The 19869-nt window shown below is 34.8% G+C and overlaps 3 protein-coding genes across 4 annotated transcripts; 1 reads left to right on the forward strand and 2 right to left on the reverse strand.

Annotated features, from left to right (window-relative positions):
• Positions 1-129: 129 nt before the first annotated feature.
• Positions 130-2506, forward strand: LOC11412571 (gamma-interferon-responsive lysosomal thiol protein). The gene is made up of 5 exons (XM_003604525.3): positions 130-924; positions 1335-1397; positions 1544-1687; positions 2082-2177; positions 2280-2506. The coding sequence occupies exons 1-5, from the start codon at positions 649-651 to the stop codon at positions 2388-2390; spliced, it is 690 nt and encodes a 229-aa protein (XP_003604573.1). The 5' UTR covers positions 130-648; the 3' UTR covers positions 2391-2506.
• Positions 2507-10382: 7876 nt separating this feature from the next.
• LOC11419194 (uncharacterized) lies at positions 10383-11572 on the reverse strand. The gene has a single exon (XM_003604527.3). It carries the CDS (start codon positions 11441-11443, stop codon positions 10619-10621), a length of 825 nt encoding a protein of 274 aa, XP_003604575.1. The 5' UTR covers positions 11444-11572; the 3' UTR covers positions 10383-10618.
• Positions 11573-12399: 827 nt separating this feature from the next.
• LOC11417882 (ethylene-overproduction protein 1) lies at positions 12400-18598 on the reverse strand. 2 transcript variants are annotated; one of them, XM_024782581.2, is made up of 4 exons: positions 16095-18594; positions 15145-15436; positions 14507-14816; positions 12400-13164 (listed from the first exon to the last, which is right to left on the reverse strand). In XM_024782581.2, the coding sequence occupies exons 1-4, from the start codon at positions 18119-18121 to the stop codon at positions 12935-12937; spliced, it is 2859 nt and encodes a 952-aa protein (XP_024638349.2). In that variant the 5' UTR covers positions 18122-18594; the 3' UTR covers positions 12400-12934. The 2 variants fall into 2 exon arrangements, with proteins under 2 accessions (XP_024638349.2, XP_039689114.1); XM_039833180.1 differs by lacking the exon at positions 12400-13164 and having other exon boundaries at positions 14602-14785; positions 16095-18598.
• Positions 18599-19869: the final 1271 nt, after the last annotated feature.

Below are 19869 nucleotides of genomic sequence, written 5' to 3' on the forward strand. Positions count from 1 at the left end.
ACATCTATATCCTTCAAAAACAAAATCTATGATTCTATACAAAAAAATACATTAAATCTGTGATGATTCAATGCTATATATATAAAAAAAAATCTATGATTCTATAAAAAAAAATTACATTAAAACAATATAAATTTTTTGTCCTTATGAAATTATGAATATTTATATTTAGTCCCTATATAAATTTTCTCCAATCTTAGTCTCTACTTTCTAATTTTTTTTTTTTACAAATGGTGAGTATTCTTAGTCATAGTATTTAGTCCCTGTAAATGCAAAATAAGGACCAATTTTAGACAAAATTTGTGTGGGGATTAAACTTAAAAGTTGTAACTTTATAAATGGTGAGTATTCTGAACATAACAGATTACTTGGAATAACAAATTGACATATTCAACCCACTCATGAGGGAAGGAAGGGCCACAACCCTATGTGTCCCTCCTTCCATCCATCTAGCCTATGTGCATTGTACTAAAAATCGACATATATTTTTGGATTGATGTATATTACACATTATTATTGGCACATTTAATGTAAAAATTATTTGGTCAATGCCATTATGCCATCCTACCTATAAGGATGGAGGTATAGCAATAATATATAAACCCTTTAGACTCGTATAGAGCCACCACACATCATAGTACATAGAAAATGTCCTCACCAACTTCATTTCGGTTCCTTTCTTTAATTTCTTTGCTTTTGATTATCATCAATCCATCTCAATCTCATTCTTCTGAGTTCAATAGAAGAAATAATGGTGTTGTCTATGTTTCTTTGTATTATGAATCTTTGTGTCCATATAGCAAGGATTTCTTCTTGAATGTGCTTGAGAATTTTATTAAATTAGATGTCATGTCTATTGTTCACCTTCATTTGGTTCCTTATGGCAATGCTTTAACTATGGCAAATGGAACTGTATCTTGCCAGGTCTCAAATTTCCTTGCTTCCTCATAGCTTTATCTTATGTTCATTCATATGTCACTGATTAGTCGATCTTTAAGTCGGATATCAAATTTTTCTTTAAAAGAAAATAGTATATTACGATGGTCTGCCTTCGACAAAATCTCACATTCATGCAGTCACTATATCGATAATCGTTAGATCAAGATTCGACCATGCAAATTTCAAATTTATTTTTTAAAAAAGAAATTAAAATCTAAACCTTAAAATTTGCACTGTTTGATAACGATCTAACAATCACCGTTATGGTGATCATATAAATGTGGGATTTTGACGACCGTTGGAAATCTTGGATTGCATCTTGAGTTGTTTATAATTTATAAATATATTTCAATAGTTTTAACATTTTTTTCTACTTTTTATTTAAATATATGTAGCATGGTCCTGATGAATGCTACTATAATACCATAGAAGCATGTGCTCTTAAAACCTATCCAATGGTAAGGATTTTCCTTAGTAAACATTTTTTTTTTGGTATATTTAGTAAACATTTTTTAATATGATCTAAATGAGATTTCTTCTATATATTTCTGACTTTTTTTGTTTGTTTTTGTTTTGTATTTGTCCTATTTGTAAATTTTGGAAGAGATTTAGTTTGGCATTCATCTTTTGTATTGAGAATGGCTTACCTGCTACAAGCAAAAAACCAAGTTTATGGAGAACCTGCTGCAACCGTCTCAGATTGAACCCAAAACCCATTAAGAATTGTTATTCTAGACATGGAAATCAGGTCATTAATTTCATATCTCAATTTTTTGTCATCTATAAGACTATAACTCATTTAGTATTGAATGCATATTTATGTTAATTAAAAGTCCCAGCTCAACGGACAAAAATGCCGAAATTAAATGTATAATTTAAAAACTATTATTTTTTATTTTTATGGCAATCATGAATGTGTTTTGATAAAAAATTATGAATGAGATTACTTTCGCGCATTTTGTTTTTTGGTTGCTTCGTAACATTAAGTTTTTACACGAAAAAATTAAGATTAATTTCATGTTTACTATTTCTAATTCCTTCAAAAATGTCTACTATTTCTAATTTTAGTTGATGATTCAAATTTTTATAGTTGTATGTGTGAATGCCTCTTACTAATTCTATGCTAAAATTTGACAATGCAGCTCCATAGACACAATGGTAGAGAAACAAATTGGCTAAATCCACCTCTTACTCACACACCTTGGCTCCTTGTGAATGGCCAATATGTGAATGCTGATGTTAGTAACTTTTTTTTTTTTTCTTAACTAACATATTAATCTTTGATAACTTAAACACTTATATTTCTCTCCCTTATTAATATTCCTAATTCTTTTCTACAGTTTGGTGATCTCGTGAAATCTGTATGCAATGCCTACAAGGGTCCTTTGAGATTCAGAGCTTGCAAAAGATGGAAAGTGGAGAACATGTCTAATAAGAGGGTGTTCCCATAATAACATTCTAGGGTTTTTTTAACAGTTGTTTTTATGTTTTTGTTTTAAATTTAGTGTTCCAAAGCATTTCCATTTTGAGTTTTAGTGTTATGAAGAATTTACGTTTCAATTTCAAATTAGACAGCAAATTATTATCAAATTTCAATGATTTTTACCTCGTTGATTTCATATGAAACTTAGTCGTTGATCATTGTTACGAAACGTGGCATCAATAGAAGGAATGAGAGAAAAGTTACTAACTCTTTTTATCGATGAAAATAGAATATTACAAATGAATGAACATATACCTTCTAATAAGAGGTGGTTACAACTATACTACTATATATACTGCTATATAATTAGTTCTAACCTATATCTTTAATATATGTACGTGGAATGTTAGAAACTTAGAAACTTAGCCAAGATCTTTCACATTATTTCCTTATGATTTTTTCTAACATAAGAGGATCCTAATCCGCAAGGCCGTTCGTACGAATCCGGAGGCTCGATTTTGTAAGTGAAAAGAGGCCCGTAATAAAATAAAAACGTATTTTTTAAAAGATAAATACAAGGTGCCGTATATATGCGATACACCCAAAGGTGAAAATCACTACCTTATACATGAGGAACCTCAAATCACCTTCCTAGAAAAAACACTCACCTAACACCAAAACCAAGATGACTATATTTTAATAGGCCTAAAACAAGACAACAGAAGAGGGAAGAAGAAAAGGGAAGTCAGATGGAGTGATGGTGATGGAACGCGTGAGAAAGAGAATATGGATTTTTTTTTTTAATGGGGTAGTACTTAGTAGTACTGCTGGGATATAATTTTTTTTTTAGGCCCATACCTTGAAGAGACCCGATTTCATTGAACTCCTTGCACACCCTAAGGTTCGGCCTTGCTAATCAGTGGAATGCCACATATCAAACAACTTAAGTCAATACGGAAGTGCCATTTTGATTGACATATCACAATTTCTATGATATATTTGCCACCTTACAAAAGGCAAAAGTTATGGTCCTTATGCACCGTGCATAAACACTTCACAACCATCAGATCTAGTGTACACATGTAATAATCCTAGGTTTCTCAAACTACACCAAATCAAACTTCATTTGTTTCAAACATTTCTCTCACTAAAACATAAAGCTTTCACTCTATCTCTACAATTTTCAACATTCTGGAAAAGAAAACGAAGAACTCAGATGAGTCTTCATCTCTTCCGGCCACACATGATGATTCCACTGCGGTGGTTGCCGGCCAGAGGCAGCGGCGGCGCCGTGCTGGAGAACCAAACTCACCCTTTTTAAAAACTAAAGCCATTTTTCAACATCCATTTTCGTTTTAAAGCCAAATCCGAACTCGGATCACGCAAAAACACAATGAGAAGGAGTAGATCTAAAGATTAAAACACAAACGAAATTTTCTTTGCTTCACTTGCTGTTGAGCCGGTTCGCTCCTCTTCTTCCCTCGCATTTTCTTCTTCTTCTTCGATCTAGTGGCGCTGTGTTGATTGCTATATGTTACTGTTTCGTCACCGTTTGTGTTCACGGTTTCAGATCTTAAGTTGTTACTGGATTCGAAATCTTTGTGATGTTAGAGGGATTTATGGCTGAGAAACTGCTGGAAACCATTAAGTACATCTAATGGTTTTGGAGTACAACTGCTGGAAAACATTAAGTACATCTAATGATTTTGGAGTACAACTCACAGAAACCATTTCTTTCCTCCTCCTCCAATTGTGTCAGTCCAAAACTGAATGATGGCAATGGCTCTAGGTCCTTAGTTTTTTTCACCTCCTGGAAACCATTAAGTATATCTAATGGTTTTGTACTACAACTCACAGAAACCATTTCCACAGCAAAATAGTTTTGGCATAATTTTATACAAAACATACTATAATAAGGACATTTGTGACTGTCATTGAACCAAATAACACTCTGAAATCATCATTGAACTAAAATGATAATTTTCGCGGTTGTAGTGTTGTTTCGTTTTGTTTCGTTTGGTTTCGCTTAGGGGTGTAGGAAACAATTATATTGAACTACCGGTTAATAGGCTGTGATTTATGTACAGTGCATAAGAATTTCCTTATGCACCATAACCGCGAAACCTTACAATAGTTTTAGGTGTTAAAGACAGATCCATTATATTATTTTATAATAACAAACTGATCCATTCTTAAGCACAAAACCATCAAGGTACATTCTAGTATTTTAGTCTCAATTGACCAAATAAAACGAATTCAATCCAAACAATACTAAGTTTCCAAAAAGGTAATTGCTGCATATAGAGTCAGTTTTTCTATCACACTATAAAAGACTAATACCTCAAATTCGTCCTTGAATTTTGAAAAATTGATCAATTTCGTCTCTGAATTTTGCGAAATATCAAATTAGTCCCTGAATTTACAAAATGTCAATCAAACCAGTCCCTCCGTTAAGTTGGTCTGTTAATGGAGGTGACGTGTCACGTTAACCTCTGACAAAGCTTACCACGTCAGATGCCACGTGTAACACCCCGTTTCCCAAAAATCAATTAATTAATAATTCATGCATCAGAGTAATACCCAAACGGGCATGTCACACTACATTTTCAAAATTTCTTAAATAGAATATAAAATCTATTTAATAAACGTCCTTCAAGTCATTATTAAATTTGCAGCGGAAAATTTGCCTCAAAACAACGATAGCAATAGTTTAAATCTCCATAATTAATCTTTGGCATAAAGCCTTATCAACATAAATTCAACAACCATAGGGCTACGTCAGCAATATTCAAATTTGATACATAGGAATGAAAAACAATAAGAAAATCCCATCCCGTACGTATCAGAGCCCTAGACACTTTGAGCCACCACTTCTAATAAACTTCAATACCTACAAGTTACCCATACGAAGGGCAACAATTCCAAGCAGAAGGGGTGAGATTCACAAACAATAATAATAGATATATAAATCATCAACTTAATTAAATAACGTAATAAGCAACATATAAGTCAACAATAATATTCATACTTCTTCGACTTTAATAACTCTTACTAAATCAACCAACAACGACAACAACAACTCGACCACAACAACAATATCTCCCTCAACAACAACGACCACAACACAACCTACAACAACGACAATATCACCATCAACGACAACGACAACATCATCCACTACATCAACGACAACGAACGACAGGGTACTATTTTCAACTCAATGAATGACTAAGCATTCCGAGGCATAAGCCCCCAACAATTTGAATGATGAAAATTCCAGGGCATGAGCCCTCAACAGATTGAATGATTAACATTCCAGGGCATGAGCCCTCAACAGATTGAATGACAAGGCATTCCAGGGCATAAGCCCTCAACGGTTGAATGACGAGCATTCCAGGGCATGAGCCCTCAACAGATTGAATGACAAGGCATTCCAGGGCATGAGCCCTCAACAGTTTCCTAATCATGAAAGGACTCCACTTGTGTATATCAGCATACAACTCAACTACGACAACGACAACATAGGCAACAACAACGACAACGACTGTGCATAATAACTTATGACTTACTCCCCAACTTGGTCAACATCAACAATCTATGACTCCGTTACTTAGAACGACAACTTGCAACCTTACAACCTGAACCAACATCTTGTATAATCCAATTGAATGCATGTATGCATACACCAACAATCAGCAGCAAATCATATTCAATCAACAGCAACATATAATAACAAGCAGCGAGACAACAATAATAATAATCATCATATACAACAAGTAGGACTCATATCAACATTTTTCATATTATATAACTATCCCCTCATTGTTCATCAACCTAAGTCGACGTCATTAAACATTATAAACATCCTCTCTGAATCTCCGTATAATCAAGAATAACTTCTCCCCTACCTCATGGGTCTACTCATATCATCACGTGCGACAAATGATCGCAAAATCCTAAACAAGGCTTCTGAAATGGGACAACTCGCGAGGCGAGAGGCTCTACTCGCCATGGCGAGTTAGGGTAAACTACTCACCATTCCATTCTGACACCATTCCAAGTTCAATCTCATTCTAAAACTTTGCCTAATCATTAAGGTATATGTTCAGGCCCTCATAAACACCCAAGGTTAAACTCACAGCTCAAAAACACGAAATCTTGCAAGCTCTCTGCCCACACTCGCCACGGCGAGTAAACTTGCTCGCTATGGCGAGCTGCGAAATGCAACTCGCGAGGCGACCACTCCTGCTCGCGAGGCGAGCGATGATCTTCATCACTCGCTATGGCGAGGTTCATCACTCGGGAGGCGAGCGATGAATAACAGTACGGCCAGGTTACAGTTTTTCTCAAAAATTCACCCAATTCCATGGTTCTAACCTTAAAACTGATTCTAAACATCAATATATGAATTATCTAAAGTCTGCTCATCATTCCTACATCAATTCACCCTAATTTCATCATTTAATCATCAATTCTCTCCTTAACCCTAATTCCCAATTCTCCAAATTTATTCATAATCTTTATTAAACAGAATCAGAATTATATAAACTAAAATCATTGCAAGTTAGCCTCACCCTTACCTTAGATTGATGAATAATGCTTAACAAAAATCTGAATTCTCCCCACTTGGCTCTTCTCTTGGCTTTTCTCCCAAAAACTGCTTCCACGTGAAAATGTTTTCTGACTGACAGTTACCAACTTTCCCCTATTCTTAACTTCCCTCAATTATAACACTTAACTCCTTCTTAATTCCTTTAATTAAAATATAACCCCCAAAACTTCAATAATTACTAATTCCCACTTATTCTATTAAATAGTAAAATAACTCATTTAATAAAATATAACACACCACATAATCAACATAATTATATAAAATCATATATATATATATATAAAAGACCTTAAATCGACTAATAATAATTAAATAAAATTGGGGCGTTACACCACGCAAGCAGGGACCAAACTGATTGATTTACACAAAATTTCGAAGGACGAAATTGATGGATTTACACAAAATTTTCAAGGACCAAATTGATGGATTTTCAGAAAATTGGCAACGACTCTTTCCCTTCTTTGTGAGTAACGACTCTTTCTCCACTTCCTCATTAAAGGCTATTTCTTCCCCAAATATATAAATTTGGAACCCTAATGTTATAATTCCTTACATAGAGTTCAAAATCCCCAAAATTTCTTCCATGAATTGATGTAATATTTCTTCCCCAATTCAAAAAACTTAGAACCCTAATTTTTTTGGTTAAATTTGAAATTCATAAATCAAGTGGTCTGCCTTGTAGATTCAGTGTTTAGAATTGATGGGTGGTGCGCGAATGGGTCCTTGAATTATATTCATATCCATCATTTCGATCCTCAAATTAGTGAAAATACCATCAAATTGGTCCTTGAATTATCATAACAGATATCAATGTGATCCTTTGTGCATACATTTGCTGAACAAAGTAAAATGTAAAAGACAAACACTTTGATTATAAAAAGACAAACATTTGCATTATATCATAAGTCAATATTCGATGTTAATAAGTCATTACATAGCCAAAAAAACAACAGTACATAGCCAAAAAAGCATTAACTAAACTAGTCCAAAAACATAATTAAAACATGCATCACTGTTTTGGAAATCTTGGAGTTGGGATAAACTCCATGTATTGGGGTTGAGTAGAAGTGGATGGCCCGTAATTTGGATTTGGAACTCTAACAACATCCTCTTGTTGCACCTCAGTAGCAACATTCTCAACAACAGTTTCCACACTTGCCACATTACTTTGTACTTGTTCTTCAGACTCAGTGTCAATCCAATTCTTTGGTCTCCTAGCCACACCTTGCTTTGCACAACTTCTTGATTATATGTCCCATCCAATTCTCAATGTGGAAGATGTGGATTGACATTCGCGCACCACCCATCAATTCTAAACACTGATTCTACAAGGCAGACCACTTGATTTATGAATTTCGAATTTAATCAAAAAAAATTAGGGTTCTAAGTTTTTTGAATTGGGGAAGAAATTTTACATCAATTCATGGAAGAAATTTTAGGGATTTTGAACTCTATGTAAGGAAGTATAACATTAGGGTTCCAAATTTATATATTTGGGGAAGAAATAGCCCTTAATGAGGAAGTGGAGAAAGAGCCGTTACTCACAAAGAAGGGAAAGAGCCGTTGTCAATTTTCTAAAAATCCATCAATTTGGTCCTTGGAAATTTTGTGTAAATCCATCAATTTCGTCCTTCGAAATTTTGTGTAAATCAATCAGTTTGGTCCCTGCTTGCGTGGCATCTGACGTGGTAAGCTTTGTCAGATGTTAACGTGACACGTCACCTCCGTTAACAGGCCAACTTAACGGAGGGACTGAGTTGATTGACGTTTTGTAAATTCAGGGACTAATTTGATATTTCGCAAAATTCAGGGACGAAATTGGCCGATTTTTCAAAATTCAAGGACGAATTTGAGGTATTAGTCCACTATAAAACTGATTAAGTGTGTGTTTGTTCCCGCGGTGGCACCGCACATTGAGACTGAAGTTTGAATTTCTAGCTTCGTAAAAGGTGCATACGACATAGGGACGCGATAATCAATGACCGAACACATACCAAACAATTACTACGAATTGACATATTACAACAAATGCATGCTTAAGAAGGTAGCATAAAATACTTACACATACAAAAAAGATTTAGTATATATTAGGTAAAATGAATGAATCAAAGAACTGGTTCGACTAACCAACGCTTGTTGGTTCAAATAAGATTGACTTTGGTTCTCCTTAAATAAGGTTTTGAATTCGAGTCTTGTGAATGAAAAAATAGCGTTGGTAGAACTTTATCATCTTTAGTTATATAAACACTTAAATTTCTCTCCCTTATTAACATTCCTAATTCTTTTCTACAGGTTGATGATCTAGTGAAATATGTGTGAAATATGTATGCAATGCCTACAAGGGTCCTTTGAGATTCAAAGCTTGCAAAAGATGGAAAGTGGTGAACATATCTAATAAGGAGGTGTTCCCATGATAATATTCTAGAGTTTTTTTTTAATAGTTGTTTTTATGTTTTTGTTTTAAATTTAGAGTTCCAAAGCATTTCCATTTTAAGTTTTAGTGATTTTTACCAAATTAGCAGAGATATCATTTAATCTACTAATTTGTATCATTTGAGATTATGACATGGTAGATTAAAGAATGTGTCCTCTTCCACATAGATCCCACATTAATATCAAGTTATTAAATATTTATATGAAACATTAAATTCTAGCATGCTTTTGTTTTATTTCAATGGTTGTTACCTCGAGATTCTAGCATGTTCAATGATTTTTACCTCATTGATTTCATATGAAACTTAGTCGTCGAGGTCGATCATGTTGTTATGAAACATTACATTCATATAAAGAATGAGAGAAAAGTTAGAAACTCTTTGTATTAATGAAAATAGAATATTACAAATGAGTGAACAAATACCTTATAAGGTGGTTACACCTATATATATTACTATATGACTAATTCTAACCTATATCTTTAATACATGTATGTGAGATCATGTGGAATGTCAGAAACTTAGCCAAGATCTTCCACATTATTTTCTTATGATTTTTTCAACATAAGAGGATCCTAATCGATGGAATGCCACATATCAAACAACTTAAGTCAATATGAAAGTGCCATTAAGGTCCATGCAGCATTTTCTATCAAATTTTACACCTTTACTGTAGTCTAAATTGACCAAATAAAATGAATTCAATCCAAACAAGCTTAAGTTTTCAGAAAGGTAATTGCTGCATATAGAGTCAGTTTTTTTATCACAACTACAGAACTGATTGTGTGTTTGTTCCCGCGGTGGCACTGGCACCGCACGTTGAGACTGCAGTTTGAATTTCTAGCTTCGTAAAAGGCGCATACGACATTAGGACGCGATAATCAATGACTGAACACAATACCAAACAAGTGCTACGAATTGTCATATTACAACAAATGCATGCTTATGAAGGTAGCATAAAATACTTTATATACAAAAAAGATTTAGTATATACTAGGTAAAATGAATGAATCAAAGAACTAGTTCGACTAACCAACGCTTGTTGGTTCAAACAAGATTGACTTTGGTTCCCCTTAAATAAGGTTTTGAATTCAAGTCTTATGAATGAAAAAATAGCGTTGGTAGAACTTTATCATCTTCCGAGTCCACCCGACTCAACTCAAACTGCACGGAGGGTCTAGATCAAAAAGAAAAAGAAACTATCTTGATTCATCAAACATCTTTCTTCACATTCGTGCAAGGGATGTAAGGTGATGACCGTTGTTTCTTCTGTCCCGACTCTCTCGAGTTGCGCTGATGTTTCTGCAGATTTGTCGTAGTCGTGGAGCATGGCAGTACAGGGCTCTCTATAGCACAAAACTTATGCTTCATAGTTCTCCAAGGGAAGAAAGTTTCAAGACCACATCCCTTTGGAGAAGAAGAAGAACAAGAAGCATAAGCGTATGAATGTGAATGTCTACCTGATTCTGATAAATAACATTCTGGATAACTACAAGTATTACAAACATTCTCTTCAAAATCACTATGAAAATTTAAAGCAGACGATGATGCAGCCAAAGCGGTTGCGTCCGGAAGAAAACGGTTGATCATGTAAGTAGGGGATTGGTAGCCACTGCACTCTGCAAGCTTTAACTTCAAACTATTATTGTTATCACTATGAGCTTTCTCTGATTTTCTTTGAACAATATCCAATGCTTCTGATAAAGAAAACACATCATCCATAGCATCTGAGTAAAGATCGTCATTATTGTCAATATAATCCTCTTCATCACAACCATTTTCTACATCAGATTGATCAGCCGCTTCTTTTCGTGGAAACAAACGATGGCAGGGTGGTAATTTCGAGCCATTCCTCTCTGTATCTTTCGGCTTTCCTGGTTCTTTCTCCCATGAAAACGGAACTCTTTCACTTGTCTTTTGAAATGTACCTAATGAACTTGATGACAAAGATGTGTCTGCAACGACGGAACCAAGACGACGTGTTGACATAATTGGCGCGTTTAAGTTTAACTTTCTATGACGTTTGGAATGATTCATAGTTCGGTTTCGAAAACCGACTTCTTATTCTTCTTCTTCTAGTATGATGAAGTTCAATGACTAGATTGAGTATCTGAGATAAACTTAGGACAAAAGATTTTGTAAAAGTTGGTATTAGAGAAGATATCACAACTAGTTTGTTGGGAGAATAAATAGTAGTAGTTGGAAATATGGATATCTCGTGAGAATAATTAAAACTAAGGTTTTGCTTTAAAGTTGTCACAGATATGTTGAAAAGCACTTCCACGTGGGTAACACATAAACAAGGAGAAAAAACTTATGACAAGATAATTTCAGCTTACCCTTTATCAGAATGTGAAATTGCAGGCCCTTTTTACGTTTCTTTTTTTATTTTACCTTATTTTTAATCTCACTATTCACAAGTAACACAACAAAGAAACCAGGTTGAAAATTAAGGTTGCATTGCATGTGAATCATAAAAGGAAAGAATAAAAAGTTTAAGAATGTCAGGTATACAACTATGCATGGTCGTCTTCGTCTCAATTAACATGGACATGTACCCAGCTATATCCTTTCAAGTCCCTCGAGTCAAATCTCAACCACTGAAAAAATTGAACGGCCGAAAGATCAATGCTTCTACCGTTATATTAATTCAACAATTGAGATTTGACTAGAGGGACTGAAGAGTCAATATTGTTACTCGCAGATTGCAGAAAATAACAATTTGTTGAAATTCCACTGCATTATAGTGTTATAACACTCACTGTAGCCGCTATTTGATAATACTTTGTATCAACAGCAGTTGGTTTGTTCAAATTTTGCTATGCTACAGTGCTTCTTTGGACAACACCGGTCGGAGTCTGGTTGAGATATTTCAACATTTTACAAGGTATTGTGGGATTTTAAAACAATCTAAGTAAAGAAAAGATACAAAATAGAGAAGAAGAATTAAGCAGTTGAAAAACTGAAAACATAAAAATAACTAAGGATACAGCTTCACCAAAAAGAACTGATCACAAACATACATTCACCAGGGGAAATTGTGTTTTATACAACAGAGAAGTGACAAAATGTTACAACACAATGCGTATTAACAAATGCTCAGCCAAAAATACAATGGTAGTAAAGATCTAAATCTTGGACTTACATAAATTGAATTTTCATATACATGTTTTTTCTAACAAAGGAACTCTCCTCGCTATTTTTGAGCTGTTGTAGCATAATAGCTGCGATTCTGTGCACTAGCCATAGTTACATATATTTACAAGAAATCCTGCTCCTCTACTTTCCCTTTCTGTGTCAACCCAAATGAGCTTTCTAACTTTTCCTTTCTGAAATTCTGCTTCCACAAGGTCAGTTGAAAATTATGGACCATACCTTTTGCTTGAGACAAAAGCTAAAACATATAAATAGCACTGATGATTTACTGGTCCTTCATGTTTTTTGAAAAAGTACATGTTGGCAAGAATAGCCTTGTGTCCACAGGGAACACTTGGGAAAAACATGTATTCTTTCTAATCTCTGATTCTTTCACTTTTGTTTCTTAATATCCTCCTGTGCTTTGTTATAAGTCTCCAGCGTCTCGGCGTTGCCTGGATCAAGACAAAGGGCTGCTTCGCAGTCTCGGATGGAAGAAGCGAAATCATTTATTGAATGGTAAAAGGCTGCTCTAAGATTTAAGAGTTGAAGATCTGGCTTAAATTCAATGGCTCTTGAAAGCTCTTCGATTGCTTCAGCTTCTTTATGATCATCCATTAAAACTGGTAGACAGAGTTTCCAAGTAAAAACATTATAAGCTTGTGTGTGTGCAGAGCAGATATACACACTGCACTAATTGGTTTCAAAGGTTCTATGCAATATTATGATCAAATTGGCCTATCGAGATATTGACGTAAACAAAAGTAATTGAGCATGAACCAAGAGCAACTCAGAACAAAAAAGGAAAAACAAACAGCAAAGGACCCCTAATATCCTTAAACAGATATGTTGACATTGCATTTAGATATTTTCCAGAAAAGAAAAAGACATTGCATTTAGATAGTCTATATTGTTTCTATTGTTAATATATTGTTTTTAGTGAAAGTATGTTTTCAAGAATTCTTTATTACCACTAATATATAATAACGCATAAGACCCGTGCATCATACGGGTCGGCGATCTAGTAAGTGCAAAATCTTTCATAAGTACACGCTAAACATGTAGCCTACAATAGTATGGTTTGATAGGCAAGTTGTGAAAAGAAAGTCTATCTACTGATCTACCAAGATATTCCTTCAACATTGAATGCATTGTCTGATGTTCACTTTCTATCTATGAAGCACTGACGCAGACACTGGATACAACGCTAACCGTCGACTGATAATAATTTGAGAAAATGAAATAATTTAATGAAGCCAAACGGGTCAGTGTTGGACACCGACACGTCTTCAATCTAAAGTGTCGGTGCTATATACCTTTCTACTTAAAGTTTATAACAAGATACACCTCATTTCGCATGAATCATGATTCTTAGACTTTGATGTTTCAAATAGACTACATTTCATTGGATCATTTAGTTTTGATGTTAGGGTTTTAATTTGTAAATTAAGGTTTTTGATATGGAACTTTCTTCTGTTGTTTATAGATTTAATTCTATTTTGGATTAGCTTATTACAGTGTTTGACTTTCCTGAGTCTATAAATAGACCTTCAGTGTAAACATTTGACACACTTCGTTTCTTGTAAAATATAGAGTTTTCTTCATTCATAGAGTATATGAAATGAGTCGGAGGAGCACTCTAGGTTATCAATAGAAAACCTTTCTAAGAGGGATATTATTGGTTACCACTGAGGCCTAGCGTAAGTGGTGGTGTGAGTGCAGTAATCCTCAGAGTACCAAGTTCGATTCCTAATCATCAAAAGAGGGATACTATGGTTCCTGTCCTACATTACTATGTAAATAATAGCATGGGATCAAAAATTGCAATGCATCAAAAAACAAATGTAACAATAGATATTTGGAACACAAAAATGGCTTACAATCACAGCCACAGTTCCCTCCCTTCGCATCTCACAACCCAATAAAAAAACAAAGAATAATTTAGCCCACTGGTATATGACTCACCTGCTGCCCTATATCTGTAAGGATAAGTCCTTAGAGGATCCAAATGTGTTGACATACTAAGATCACTCTTTGCCATGTCACGACCACAATACTCCGACCGTTTCTCATAAGCCGATGCATTGTTCCAAGCCTTTTCTATTAGCTTTGTCATCTCATCATATGCATCTTTGCTCTGTCTTTTAAGATGATATACACGCGCCAACCCCTGATGGGCTCGTGTATGCTTGATGTTGAGTGCATTCATGTAGCAGTCAGCTGCAAGGTCCAGCTTATCACAATCTACATACACACTCCCAAGATTATTTAGTGCCTACAATTAAAAAAAAACGACAAAGATAAATACACTACTTCAGCATTGAAATCAAGTTAATATGCATAATCCAGTGTAAAATATAGAGTGAACAGTCATTTTGATTCTTAAATGTGTGAGACACTAACCCTATAGTCCCTAAATGTATCAAAAGTGCAAAAACAACCCGAAGTGTATCTTTTATTAGTAATTTATGGACCAAACTGACTAAAGAAGGACACATTTAATTATGTTTTTGTAATTTTGATAGATTCAGGGACTACTGTGACAGTTTCTTAAACATTTAAGGATCAAAGTGCGTGTTTACTCTAAAATATATAACACTTACTTGCCCTTTACGAAGACCATCTGAAGGACATCTAAGAGCTTCCTCCAAGAGATGGATAACATACTCTGAAGACTCAGAATCGAGATTTGTGTCAGCTAATGCATAAGCTTTGAGAAAGTAAGCTTCAAATGATCTTTGAATAGAAATTGACTCCTCCGCCTTTTCTAATGCTGCTTCACGATGACCGGTGTCATACAGTATCCATCCTTCATATACAAGCCTTTCATGGTCAGAAGTAGAATGATTTCTAGCCAGACGCAAACTACGCATGGCTGCTTTTTGACAATTTAGCCTGCAAGATTCAGGAAAATCAACACTCACAATAATTAGATTTTTGCATAAAATGATAAAGATATAAGAGACTAATTGGCTCCCCTAGTTGATAACAAAAAAGACTTTCTAAAAAAAGTTATAATAGATAAATAAAAACTAGATGAAAGTAGATAATAAAAACTAACAAAAATAAATTTGTGCTTTCAGTTAACAAGTACCCTCGAGTCTACCAAAGTAGATATCAACTTTCATTGATTCTGCAGGCAGTGAATATAAATAAATAACAACAAAAGTACGTGGCCTGGATTAAGACTTACTACATAAAATTTAGTGTAGTTTCAAGAATGTCACACACACAATAGCTACTTCATTGTTGACCCTGGCGAGCACACCATAAAAAAATTCTGCAGTTTCATTATTTTATCATAGTTCGTAACGATTTTTCTCCAAGTTTAACCTATTACAATGAGACTATCAAGTATAAACTGGTTTATTTAACAGCAAACAAATATCTGTTAAATCAGTGCAGAAATATGGCCAGTTAAAAATGAAAAGAAAAATCAAAATTATTCTATCCAGATTTATACATCACAACCCATAGTAGACAATTCCAATCACTGAAATTTCTTACATGGAAAAAGTTTATGAAGTCAAATTAGTACAAGGATTACACTCACCGTAACAAAAGGAGAGATTGCCGAAAACGCAAGAGACTTTTCCCTGGATCATTTTCTAACATCTGGTGTACAACAGCCAACGAACCAATGTCATCGACAGAGGACCATCGGTCGTACAACTGCATCCAGCAATCAGCCAGATTGCACTGCTGAACAACAGGACTGAGTAGTTCTACCAAGTGATTACCATGCATATTTCCATAGAACATCATATAATTTGGATCCAATGTCAAAATTGCCCGAACATCTCTTAGTGCTCCTTCGTACTCCTCCATGGCAATCAAGAACCAAGCCCTCAATTCCAGACAGTCAGGAGAAAGTTTGAAACCGATTAATTTGTTTATTTCTGCAATGGCAGGTCCAATTCTGCTCTCCTCCAGCAAAGAAACAGCTCGGTATTTGTAAGGAAACGAAAGCGTTGGATCTAATTCGGTCGCAGAGATTAAGTCCATCATTTTCTCCTTCCCAAAACAATACAAAGATCTTTCCTGATACATCCATCCAACAGGTTTATGGTCATTAATTAGCGAGTTCATAATCTTATATGCCGCATATGTATGACCGCGTCTATATTTGGCCCTTGCAACTCCGACTAACGAATAAACATGCCCTGCCTCCACGGCTACCTCAAACCAATGTTGTGCATCTTTGTATTCTTTTCTCTCAAACATAACAACACCAAATTGGTGAAATGCAAGTTGTTTCTCCCATCCGTCTTTTGCGCACTCTACTAATCTCTCCACGAGCATCACGGTTATGTTCGACCTCATCTCTTCCTCCATTGCAACTTGACTCAAGAAATAATACAGAACAAACGACGCATGCCCTGCCGCAGCAAGCCTATCCCTACCCTCTGGACTACAAAACAATTTCGCAAAACCCGAACACTGCAACGAAGCAGGTAGCTCCCTCAAAACCACCTGCAAGCAAGCCGCAACCAAAAGATACGCAGTCTCCTCAAGTCCATACTCAATGAGCAACAAGGCATCTTCCATGTCAGAAACCAGCGACGCCAAATATGTGTCGCAAGCACATTTCATCTCCTCGCAACAAAACCGGTTCGCCAAAGACAACAACTCCAAAACCACATTAGGCTCAATCGTGGTCAAACTTTTAGTCCTACTAAAAACCTCGGCAGCCTTCATTGCCTCTACAGAAAACCCATTCCTTGAAAAATTTATTGTCCCTCTCCGTGATTCTATGAATCCACCATACAACATTGTCTTAAACGGCCTCGAAAGCGAAGCCATATTGAACCTACCACACCTAATTTCATCATCACCGATACAAAACGATATATCCCACCCTCCATCATCCTCATCCGGGGTAGAGCATTGTTGATCATCAAACATCATAAAATCCTCCTCCTCCTCATCACAATCACGTAGACAACTACAAGGATCATAAACCAATTCTGGATCATACCCATTAGCAACCAAAGTAGCCTTAGGACATTCAATATTCCTTCCACAACAATCCATCGAGGACGAGCCAATCAGCTCATCCTCCCTCCTATCATACCTGAGCCATGAGGCCAGCACGATTTTGCTGTGGACATCCACAGCATGTTGTCGTGCTGACCTTAGACTCCTGCGAAACAATTTCACATCAGACAATCCCTTAAAAATCGAACAATGCTCCAAATAAACCTCAGACCTCTCAACATCCAAACAATTCTCAATCTTATTATGCAATCCAGCCAACCTTTCTACAAAATCAACCGGTCTCAAAACCGGCTCAATCTTCGGCTCTAAAAGCTCTGTCATGGGCAGCCCATAAGGCAAAAGAGATCCTTCAGCAACAACCTCAGACGGTGTCTGATTCGGTGTTGGGAAATTATGAAAATTATGAACAGATTTGGTTCTAAATGTTTGACTTTTAATATGATCATGAAGCTGTTGAAGAAGCTTTTCACCTATTCCACCGCTTCCTCCACCGGAAGAACGGTGGTGATAAACCTGAGAACCACCTTTGCAACCATCCATGATCTTTAAACTACGCATTGTAGCAAATATATTATGCTGCATTTTCTTCTTCTTCTTTCTCTCTTAGTTGAACAATTTTCAACTTTCACAACAACACCAACAATTAAGAACTTAATATTAAAAAATTGTTTCTTTCTAAGGTGGTGGTGGTGACATTGGAAAGAAGAAGAGAAAAAAATGTTTTTTTTTTTTTTTTTTGTGGGGTTATCCCAGATTGTTGTTTTTCCTTTTTCCTATGATGTTTTTTTGAGAATGTTTTTTTTGGAGGAAAAAGGAAAAGCAGAAAATAGGAGGGAAAGGAATAAAGAGAGATGGAGGAGTGGCCAAACAGGTGTGTTGAGGTGGAGATGGAGGTGGCCGTTCAAACGGCCACTCTCTCTCTCTCTCTCTCTGTTTTCTGTGTGTAATTTTGCAGCTATTTTGTTATCTAAATCTAAATATATATGAATGTGAATTTGGCACTTATTTTCTATTTCTAATTTGTTTTGGAATTTTTTTTTATCTAAAAGGAGAGATTAAGAAAGACAAGTATGCATTATGGATTGTTAATGCTTGCTATATATATTGATTGAAAACCAACTATGCATTATGAATAGGTTACATATTTAAAGAATTTGAATTTATTAAATAAGTGGTTAGAAGTTCGATAACTCTTATATAAAGAAAAATTAATTAAGAGAGAAAATTTTATTTTATGTGTTTAATAGTTACATTTTTTTTGTAATGTAGTCTAATAGTTAGAATTTACTTTTTTTTTTAAGATAAATTAATTGGATGTTCGAAGTTCTGTATATAACAATGCATGTCTTTAAGATATGCTTATGGAGGACAATGAAGATTAAACAGTTATGAAAATTTCATCATAGTAATCCAAAATTATATATTGGCTGAAATAATCGTATTCATTAGGTTGGACATTTTATTATTTTAAGAAGTGTGAAGATGAAAGATGCAAGTTATTTTTAATGTATGGGAAGGATACGTTGAGGTTTAATGAATGAGATCTAATTTTTATTATAAAAATAATGAGATGTAATTTTCATTCTGTTTTAAAAAAATGAGATAAAGTTACCGTCCAAATTTGATCAAAAATAATTACCGTCCCATATATAAAACGAATGAGGTATTGAAAAACAAGAAATATTATATATATATAAAAAAAAAACTTGTAATCACATGTACTTAGTATCCTCCTAAGGTTATGTCCTCGTGAGTTTTTTTTTGACAATTATGTCCTCGTGAGTTGGCATGAAAAATGAATAAAATATAAGATCTTTCGAACCCCAGCCACGACAAAAAACAAAAAATATTCCTCCTAAGACTATGTTTGGTAATATCGCTAACTTAAGTTTGTTTGATAAAATAGAAAATGTCGATAAAAAATTTCTCTCATTGACTTATAGCCTTCTGGAGATGATATTTTAATTAGCATTTGAGTGTAAAGTTTTTTACATTTTCTTCAATCTTTAACCTTATTATTTTAATTTTATTGCTTTTTTATTCTTTTGTAATGTACACTAACCACCCACATTATACTTGATGTTATGTGTAACTTTCTTCTTCATATTGGAACCATTATATATGTGTTTTAGAAAATTGGTTTCTTTAGAGAGATGTGCGCTCCAGCACAATTCATTGTCTAACTTCCACCATCAATGGGTTCATATGTGATTTATCTTAGGTCATTTCTAGAATCAAAGAAACAACTAGAATTGATCCCTTCTTAGAGAGGTCTGAAGCCATATACACAACAAAAAACATTCGCACAAGCTCTAAAGAATGTTTACGAC

This window comes from Medicago truncatula, chromosome 4 (assembly GCF_003473485.1).
Source record: "Medicago truncatula cultivar Jemalong A17 chromosome 4, MtrunA17r5.0-ANR, whole genome shotgun sequence".
In the NCBI taxonomy this organism is placed as follows: domain Eukaryota; kingdom Viridiplantae; phylum Streptophyta; class Magnoliopsida; order Fabales; family Fabaceae; genus Medicago; species Medicago truncatula.

Excerpts from the sequence above, each read along its gene's own strand:
- LOC11412571 (XM_003604525.3), top strand. The coding sequence starts at position 649 with ATGTCCTCACCAACTTCATTTCGGTTCCTTTCTTTAATTTCTTTGCTT. Across the intron at positions 1,398-1,543 it reads CTCTTAAAACCTATCCAATG|AGATTTAGTTTGGCATTCAT; the intron begins GTAAGGATTTTC and ends AAATTTTGGAAG. Across the intron at positions 2,178-2,279 it reads GCCAATATGTGAATGCTGAT|TTTGGTGATCTCGTGAAATC; the intron begins GTTAGTAACTTT and ends TCTTTTCTACAG.
- LOC11419194 (XM_003604527.3), bottom strand. The coding sequence starts at position 11,443 with ATGAATCATTCCAAACGTCATAGAAAGTTAAACTTAAACGCGCCAATT.
- LOC11417882 (XM_024782581.2), bottom strand. The coding sequence starts at position 18,121 with ATGCAGCATAATATATTTGCTACAATGCGTAGTTTAAAGATCATGGAT. Across the intron at positions 14,817-15,144 it reads ATGGTCTTCGTAAAGGGCAA|GCACTAAATAATCTTGGGAG; the intron begins GTAAGTGTTATA and ends TTTTAATTGTAG. Across the intron at positions 13,165-14,506 it reads TTACAGATATAGGGCAGCAG|TTTTAATGGATGATCATAAA; the intron begins GTGAGTCATATA and ends TCTGTCTACCAG.